Here is a 10,012-nt window from a genome sequence, read left to right as displayed (position 1 = left end):
TCCACGTCTCATATAGCCTCGCTGCTGAACGGGACGCTAAACTAAAATCAACTCAACTCAACTCAGATTAGTAGAAAAAGGGCAATTAGAAATTTATCCGAGCATGGAGACTTTCACTATTGGCATGAGCAGTAATTCGTTATGCATGAACGACACTTTTAATCAAGACTGTACAATGAGATCGAATGTTGTTGGAAATCAAAACGATTGAGAGAGTTTAAAGTAAATCTTGGTTGCTGGGGGTTACATGTCAGGAGAAGAAGGTCACATCTATTTTCAGTAATGGTTGATTTGAATCTGATTACCAATCGGAGTTGAGGAAGAAGGTACGATGACTTGAAATACAAATTTGTGGTGAGTTGGCTGTATGTTATTTCTAGTTTTAAAAAGAAAATCCACAAAAATTGTTAAAAATAGCAACATAGCCTGTATTTTCCTCTGAAAATTATATCCTATAATTAAAATTTGTATCTCTAATTTTAAATGACCTTTTTGTGGATATTAACTAAACTTTTCCGTCTGGTAGTTCATCGTCGTCTACTTGCTTAAGCAGAAAGTATCCCTTGTTTTTATGGCGCGTTTGAGATTCTGACGTGTTTGATGTCATCAGCTGAGTAAAGCTTATTTCGTCATCCTCTGTGTTCTTCTGTTCTTGTTCCAGTATTTCCTCATAAATGTTAAGAAGCTCGGGTAATTTCGATGCAGGTGGTATCTTGAGCTTCAGTTTCTTTGCCTGTTTTGCTAAAACACGATATCCTGTAAATAAATAAATAAATAAAACAAACTAGTACTGAGAAGGAGAAAACAGGAAATTTTATTTTCCAGAAGATGATAATTCATATAACGTGATTTTTTTTTAAATCGTCAAATTTCTTTCTAATTTAGTACAAATTATGTTCTACACGGTCCTTACTAATTGTAATTGAAGGAAACTAATGATTACTGCGTATGTCAAATATCTAATTCCAAATAAATTCAAGTAGCAAACAAATTCTGTTCTCAACGAACTTAAAAAAATTCGTTACTGAATTCTCTCTCTCTCTCTCTCTCTCTCTCTCTCTGTGTGTGTGTGTGTGTGTGTGTTATTTGAGAAATTTTCAATTTTGAGCCCTCCGTTCGATAGAGCATCAAAAACTATCTAAAAGAAGTGATAAAAGTTTTCGGTTCCTCTTACCATTCCCGAGATATTGGCCAAAAAGGTTCCGATTTCGGGAGATTTAAGAAGCTATATCTCGGGAAGTCCGATCGTTTAGAGGGGCTGATTTTGACACTGATCACTACCTGGTAGCAGCGATAATAATAAGAGAGAAATTATCGTTGAATAAAGGAAATATTCAATGTCCGAAAACGGAGAGATTTAATTTAAAGAAATTAGATGAGAGCCAGATAAGAGAGGAATACCAGATTGAAGTTTCGAATAGATTATCGGCTTTAGAAGATTCGGAGTGCACTAGTGTTAAGGATACTTGGATTGAAATTAGAGATAGATCTAGCATTACAATTTCAGCAAAAGAAAAATTGGGACACGCGGAAATACGTAGGAACAAACCGTGGTTCGACCAGGAATGCATTAAACTAGCAGAGAAAAGAAAACAGACAAAATTACGTTGGCTACAAAATCCGAATGAAATAATTACACAAAATTTCGTAGACATCAGTCGGGAAACTTCCAAAACTTTTAGAATAAAGAAACGCGATTTTTTCAAAGTTAAAATTAAGGAACTTGAAGATAATAGTAAAAATAAAAACATTCAAGACATGTATAAGGGGATCAACGAATTTAAGAAAGGCTGTCAACCTCATGCTTACATATTAAAGAAAGCTGACGGAACAGTTCTCACTGATATGGATAGCATCTTAAATAGTTGGTAACACTGTATTTAGAAACCTAGTAATAATAGAGAATAAAAATATATGATGTCTTAGACGTCCCAAGTTCATATCAGGCAAGATAAATTATTTTCGGTGATAAATAATAACCTTTATGCTGTGGGCCTCAGAAGCCTCCATGTTGGGGAGAATGGGGGAATGGCGGTCACCTAAGCAAAAACCGTTATAATTTAGCTCGTAAAGCACGAAAGTTTCCTCGATAAGTCGATCCTATAGGTAATTCTGTCTAGTTTATTGTGACCAATTTCAAAATACATCTCATTTCATTGCCAAGCTAAAAACTAAAATATGAACATACTCAATTGACCGTTATTTCCCACACGGTTGGGTAATGGCAGTCAGGAATTTCCCCATGCTTTACATATGAAAACAAGAAAAAAAAAAAACTTCAACACCATTAAGATCTCAAATTTATTAATTAACTTTAAAATTGTTTGGTATCTACAGGGACAGATAATAAACCGTAGTTTCGCGTAAAGAAGATTTGAAAAACTACTTATTCATTCAAGTTACATATATTTTTTAGTCAACACCTTAATAAATTTGAAATATAAATCTATTGGTATTGCCAAAAAAAAAAAAAAAAAAAACAAATGAATATATACATCTGGATCCAGTGGAAGTTCCTTGTTCAACTTCATCATCTCTGACCTCTGAGATAGATTACACTTGAAGAACTTTGTTTGGGGGTTGACTGTCAAGACTTGTTTATTATCGTTTATTTTAATGTCGGGGAGCCCCGGTCACTGACTGCCATTACCCCATCCGTTTGACCGGGGCTACCCAAAACGCATGCTTTGAGTAAAACACGGTCAACACCAACAAACAAACAAATGAATGCATTAATTTATAGATTACTTTAGAACTACTTAAGCATAGTGTCTACCTAAAAAGTCACTTAATAAAATTATCAAATGGAATAGTATTTACATTCGAATATTTTGCCTAATATTATACCAAACGCAGCGGAAAAAAAAAAACACGTCTTCATTTAATACCTATCACTCCTACAATGGCACCTAATTAGTTTATCTGACAGCTGCCAGTAAGGCGCCATCATCTGCTTCTATTTACGACAAGTTTTTCACGCTATATCGCCCTGACCGGGGCTACTCCCTTAACCCAAAAATACCTTGGTGTTCCTAAGGTTAATTTTAACTGGAGGCAAAGAATTGTGGAACAAGATAGACAAACTCATTTTTCTTATCTGGAACAAGGAAAAATTGCCACAAGAGTGGAAAAAATCAATCACTGTTCCAATTCACAAGAAAGGGGTCAAAACTGACTGTAATAATTATCGAGGCATTAGAAAATACTCTTCTGTCAACATCCTATAAAATCCTTTCAATTTTTCTATTAGCAAGATTGAACCCATACGCAGATGAAATTATTGGAGATTATCAGTGTGGATTTAGACGAAATCGATCAACTATCGACCAAATATTTACCCTTCGCCAAATACTCGAAAAGAAGTGGGAATACAGTAGCCCGGTACATCAACTATTTATTGATTTTAGAAAGGCGTACGACTCAGTTAGGAGAGAAACATTGTATATACAACATTCTTACAGAACTTGGAATACCGAGAAAGCTAATTAGATTAATTAAGGTATGTTTAAATGAATCCCAAAGTAAAGTCCGGGTAGGAAAATTTTTGTCCACAAGCTTTCACGTCGAAAATGTTCTGAAACAAGGAGATGAGCTGTCGCCATTATTATTCAACTTTGTTCTGGAATACGCCATAAGGAAAATCAAAGATAGCAACTAGAACCTAGAGTTGAACGGTATATACCAGGTTATGACATATGCTGATGATGTAAATTTAATAGGGAATGACAGGAGAACAATAGAAACAAATGCAGAGATCTTATTAAACGCTTGCAGGGACATGGGTTTAGAAGTAAATGCAGAGAAAACTAAATATATGGAAGTGGGTCGGGACTGTAATACGGCAAATTATGGATGCGTTAAAATGTTAAATAATACTTTTGATAAAGTGGATACTTTCAAATATCTAGGATCAATATTAACAGAGGAAAATCATATTCACGAAGAAATTAAATGTTGACTAAAAGCAGGGAATTCGTATTATTATTTGGTTGAAAATTTCTTGTCGTAGCGAATTCTATCGAGGAATTTGAAGCTTAAAATATATAAAACGATAATCATGCCTGTTGTTCTGTATGGCTGCGAAACATGGTCGCTTACTCTGAGAGAAGAACATAGACTGAAAGTAGAGAACAAGATCCTGAGACGAATATTCGGACCCAAGAGGAACGGGAATGGGGAAGGGCGAAAACTTCATAACGAGGAACTACGTAATTTATACGGTCTACCCAACATTGTTAGGGTCATCACGTCTAGGAGGATTAGGTGGGAAGGTCATATAGCTAGGATGGAAGAAAGTATAAACTCTTTCAAAATCTTGACTGGAAGACCAATCGGAAAACGACAATTAGGAAGACCTAGACACAGATGGTAGGACAATATTAAGATGGATCTCCCAGAGAGAAATACAAAGTAGAAACTGGATCCAGTTGGCTAAGGATAGAAGTCAATGGAGAGCTTTTGTGAACGCGGCATTGAACGTACGGGTTCCATAAGCCATAGAGTTAGTTAGTTAGTTATATCGCTACAGCACGGCAAACAACCATTTTATACTTACAGTATGAATGCACGAATCGGGAAAGAGCGTTGAGGAGACGCAACACTTCTTGAATGTCAGATAAGTTGGCCTGTAAGTGTCTGCGAGAACTCTCAAGCTTTATGCTCCATCGCACGGAGGGGAAGAAGTTTTGGTGGTTGCCTGAAAAACACTTGAGCTCCCGTTCTGTAACAGTTTGAGACAATGCAACGCAAAATCTGCTTTTTGGTTTGTGAGAATGGGCATGGTAGTTATAATTGATTTTCCTACATTTTGCATTTTGCTACGAATTTTTGCCAAGATTGATACGGAATGTAGCCTTTTAAACTGTAAGCAGACGGCGTACAATCTATCGCTTTCGTCAAAAAAAAAGTAAGTGTAGTGAGTATGTTTTATCATATCCAGTAGTTAAATTACTTCAGTATTGTTTCCAAAAATGTAAAAGAAAGTTACTAAAATTGCAATATTTTACGTTCATTATATGTTGTTTTGATATTACTTTAGTCACTTTTCGGATATTACCCTCCAAAATAGAATAAGACACAGTGGGGCGAAACGAAACAAATAACTGTTTGATTTCTATTTTCATCCTATATTAGCAACGGAGGTATATAAGACGCGGCCTACGTTTAAAATGGGGTCTAGTTACTAGACTAAGAAAATAAATAAATAAATAAATAAATAGATAGATAAAAAAAATTGCGGTAGAATTTGAGACTGTAAATTGGTGTTAACTATGCATTGTGAGTGGCAGAGCTCCTGTTTATAAATATGTTCAAGCTTTAATGGCGAATACAAGCGTTTTTTATGTCAGCGTTCCTCTTCTAAATGTAACGTTACTTCTGATATGTTATTCAGAAGATGGGAGAAAACAGGCTTTAGGGTATTAAAAGCCTATTTAGGAAGAATGTTACGAGAGGAACTTTACTAAACACACACACACACACACACACACACACACACTTATATATATATATATATATATATATATATATATATATATATATATATATATATATATATCAAATACTGCATTCTAAGTCAGTTTCAAGTTTTTTTCTTTTCATTTTTGTTTAATAAATAAGATACAACGTTTCGAAATGTATTTTCTGAGTTGATAGTCTCAGGTAAAATGCCTAATTTACAACTTATACTAGTAGTTAAGCCTGCCACATTTTTCTGATGAGAATACGGCACCTTCGATTCCACCCTCCCTGCTCCCCCCCCAAAAAAACTTTACAACACAATACACTTTTTAGAAACATTTTCACTGCATCATTTGAAGTGGATACAAAGCAATAATGAACAATCTGTTCTCAGAAAACTTTATGCTTCTGGAGAACTTTTATGAGTGTTTTGCATTTACATGACATATTTTTTATTTAAAAATGCTACCCAAATAAGATGATATTTAAGAATCTAGCAGACGAAAAAAAAAGATCATGAACCTACAGTGTTTTGAATCGACACAATAGTGCGAGTTCTTGAATGACTCAAAAAAAATAAATGTTGTTCTTACATTAATAATAATAATAATAATAATAATAATAATAATAATAATAATAATAATAATAATAATAATAATAATAATACGATTTTCCCGGAAAGAAAATTAGTACATGAATTTTATATTGTACGAAATATAATTTTCGTTTCTTAAACACTAAAGGTTATATCTTGCTGATATCGATAAGCTGATATAGAGAGCAGAAATCGGACGGGACTAAAATACGGGACATTTTCCTGTCCCGACTAAATTGACGGAGACGCGGGACACTCGGGCTCAAAATAGGGACTGTCCCGTACAGGGCCGTGCCTTTGGGGGGACGAGCGGGGCGACGGCCCCGAGCGCGGAAGTAAGGGGGGCGAAAAATCGGGATAGAAAAGGAAAAAGATATGAAAAATTACTTGGAATATACGTATGAGGACGCCGTCGTGTAGTCTCGCCCCGGGCGCTGATTTTCCACGGCACGGCACTGGTCCTGTATGTTACGGGACTTATGGCAGGCTTACTAGTAGTACCTGTAGATACATGATTATTGCGAAGAAACTATTTATGCATGTGTTAAAAAATATAAAAATATAATATGTAGGCTATCGAGAAATTCTGTTGTATTGTGAACATTTTATCCTATATAAGCTGCGGTACTTTTAGATTTTTAGGATACGCCATTGAACGTGATAAACGAGATTCAATGATTACAAATTGTTACTTACTAGAAAAGTCTGCAGATGGCACCAATATACCCTGTTGCAAGTGGTACCATCTGTAGAGGATTTCTGACACTTCTCTCTTGCTTGTAGTAGAAAAAACAGAAGAGTCCAATCTTTAAAAAAAGAAGAAAGAAAGAAAACTCCTCCTTCTGTGGTCATTAATTGAACTTCCTTTCCTTTAGTTTCTTTTTTATTTATTTACTTATTTTAACGTTTGAATGAGGATAGGAATAAACTAAACTTTGCACCAGTACAAAAAGTCAATTCGACAGGGATACAATTGACCGGTTTGGGTACAAAACCTCGCGGCCAGAACCTCGCGGCGACAACCTCGCCTCCCAAAACCTCGCGGTCCAAAACCTCGCCGGGCCGAAACCTCGCCTGGCCAAAACCTCGCCGCCCAAAACCTCGTGGGACAAAATCTCGCCTGGCCAAAACCCCGCCTGGACAAAACCTCGCCTCCCAAAACGTCGCGGGCCAAAATCTCGCGGGGCCAAAACCTCGCCTCCCAAAACCTCGCGGGCCAAAACCTCGCCTTGCCAAAACCTCGCGCCCCAAAATATCGCCATACCCAAAAACTCGCCTGACCAAAACCTCGTTGTAATGATCGCGCGACACAGAATCTCGCCTGGTCTGAATTAAGCGAGACGTAGTGTCGCCTGGGAAGAAATGTCGTCACGATAAAACTTCTTCATGACGATTTCTTCAATGTAGAATGTTCTATATATTACTATATGTATATATTTAGTAATAACACATAATTACATTAAAATAATGAGAAGAAAAATTCTAATGCATGCTTTGGAAATCTATATATATAAAAATTAAATGACTATGTTTGTTACATTATACCTCTTGAGCCATACTACCGATCTCAATCAAATTTTCAACATAGATGAGGTTCGAGCCTAGGATGTCTTTTATAATTTCACTTTGTCGGCACAACAAAAGAGAGTGGGAGTGGGATATATATATATACAGAGGTTTTGGGCGTCGAGGTTTTGGCCACGCGAGGTTTTGGGCGGCGAGGTTTTGGCCACGCGAGGTTTTGGTCCGGCGAGATTTTGTCCCGCAAGGTTTTGGGCGTCGAGGTTTTGGCCACGTGAGGTTTTGGGCGGCGAGGTTTTGGCCACGCGAGGTTTTGGCCCGGCGAGATTTTGTCCCGCGAGGTTTTGGCCGGCGAGATTTTGGGCGGCGATGTTTCGGCCGCGAGGTTTTGTCCGTATCCCCAATTGACCTCTAAGAATTATCTAACTAACCCTGTGGCCAATAGAACCCGGAGATGCAATACCACATTTACATAAACTTTCTATTGACTGCTGTCCTTAGCCAACTTTATCCAGTTTCTGCTTTGTATTCCTATTTCAGCGAGATCCTTCTTAATATTGTTCTCCCATGTGCGCCAGTTAAAATTTTGAAAGCGTTCCTATTTTCTTCCATTCTGTCCAGGCCCGCAACCAGAGGGGGAGAAGGGGGCTTGCCCCCTAAACTTTTCGTGGTCCCTCCAGACCTCAATACAAAAAAAAAAAAAAAAAAAAAAAATTAGATATCCTGTATGTGTAAGAGAATTTTTAATGATTTGGCCTCCCCTGACATTTTAGCCCCCAAACCTCTGTGGCTGGTTTGGGCCTGATATGTCTACATAACTTGCCCACTTGAGCCTCCTAAACTTAACGACCAATGTTAGGTAAACCGTATAAATTATACAATACCTAATTATGAAGTTTCCGCCATTCATCATTCCCGTCAGTCTTGGGTAAAAATATTAGTCTTACGATTTTAGTTTCAAAAACTTTTAGTCTGCGTTTTACCCTTATATACATTTAAAACAATAATACCGCACCGCTGACTCTGTAGAGTAATAACAAATTCCATTCGTTTAATTGATGATATTATTCGTTTGTGAACGAAAAATTCTGTTTCTAGTAGGTGATTTTTATTTCCTTCCCCACAAAAAACGTAAAATTTTCAGTGTGCCTCGCTTCCTTCTCTTCTCACTTAACTTCCTGAACCTCTACCAGGGCCGTCCTATATTTCTCTAATACACTTGTTACAAATTTTAATGACGTGTCCGATAAAGACTTCTTATATTGCATGTTCCATATCTCATTTCCTTTTTATTTTGCTGAGATCGTGCCAAATTAACAGTCCTGGTCCGAGGTTTCTGTGAATGCTTCTGAACGAGTGTTTTTTTTAAAGGATGAAGTTGTTAGCCTTACGACAAACCCAAGGTGGAGGACCTTCAATTGTCTGTCCGGGATTGCATATTCAATATATTCGCAGCTAACTTGTATATCTAGAGTCCACTTTTGGTTGTTCTTTCATCGATCCATATGTATAGAGTTCTAGAAGCCATAGTGTAGGGGCGTATTTAAGAGGGGACTTCCGGGCTTAAGCCCCCCTGAAATTTTATTTACTATATTAAAGTAAATGAAATATCTTGCAGATTTTTTTTTACATTTTCAGGACTAAAGTTAGCAAAGTCCCCCCGAAACCAAATCGTAAATACGCCACTGTCACAGAGTCAATTGTGTCATGATCAAATTTAAGAAATTAAAGTGTCTATGGCATTCTCCAGTACTCCAGAAGAGCTTTCTGAATATTTCATCTAAACCAGCGTTTCCCAACCAGTGTGCCGCGGCACAGTGGTGTGCCGCGAATGGGTCACTGGTGTGCCGCGAGGAAATCGAAACAAAATTATTAATTCTATAGTAATCAAATTGCAAGATATAGAGAAAAGGGTATATTTGTATTTCACATTACTACTATGAATCTAAAATGTAAAGTTTCATACTGTGTTACTTTTCTGTAGGACATTTTTCTGTTCATTTCTAATTTTGAAAAAAAGTATTTGTTATCAATGTTATGACTATTATTGCTTCTTTATTGTTGCGGACTATTTCGTAACTTGAAATTTTAAAATATTATTCAACCCTTCCGGCAAAGTAAACATGCATACGAATTACCTACATTTGTGTTTTAAAAGTAAAAGAGATTTGTTTGTTCGTTCGTTATTTAAAGATTTTCCTTCTTAATGAGAGGTTGGATACAGTTTTCGAAAAAGAAAGTATTTTTAACAACTTCAGCCCTGTATCTGATTACAATTGTTTTCTTTTTTAAATTAAAATGAAAAATAAGCATAATGATTTACCACGGGGAAAAAACAGTGGTCGAGCTTTCTTCTCTGTGAGAAGGATGTATAATCAGAAAAAAAAATACTACAGTATTTTATATTTTCAAATAATAATAATAATAATAATAATA

At 36.4% G+C, this 10,012-nt stretch overlaps 1 protein-coding gene across 1 annotated transcript in view; it reads right to left on the bottom strand.

Annotated features, from left to right (window-relative positions):
* Positions 1-404: 404 nt before the first annotated feature.
* The window catches only part of LOC145669231 (uncharacterized), a 66,222-nt gene continuing 56,614 nt past the window's right edge, over positions 405-10,012 (bottom strand). The window contains exon 4 of the mRNA XM_081737559.1: positions 405-756. Within this exon, the coding sequence (XP_081593685.1) occupies positions 506-756 (251 nt within the window). The 3' untranslated portion in view covers positions 405-505. The remainder of the gene's footprint in view (positions 757-10,012) is intronic.

The sequence above is a fragment of the Thermobia domestica genome, chromosome 13 (genome assembly GCF_964235325.1).
Source record: "Thermobia domestica chromosome 13, izTheDome1.hap1.1, whole genome shotgun sequence".
NCBI lineage: Eukaryota > Metazoa > Arthropoda > Insecta > Zygentoma > Lepismatidae > Thermobia > Thermobia domestica.
Note: the sequence above shows the minus strand (reverse complement) of the source record. Positions and strands in the feature narration are given on the sequence as shown.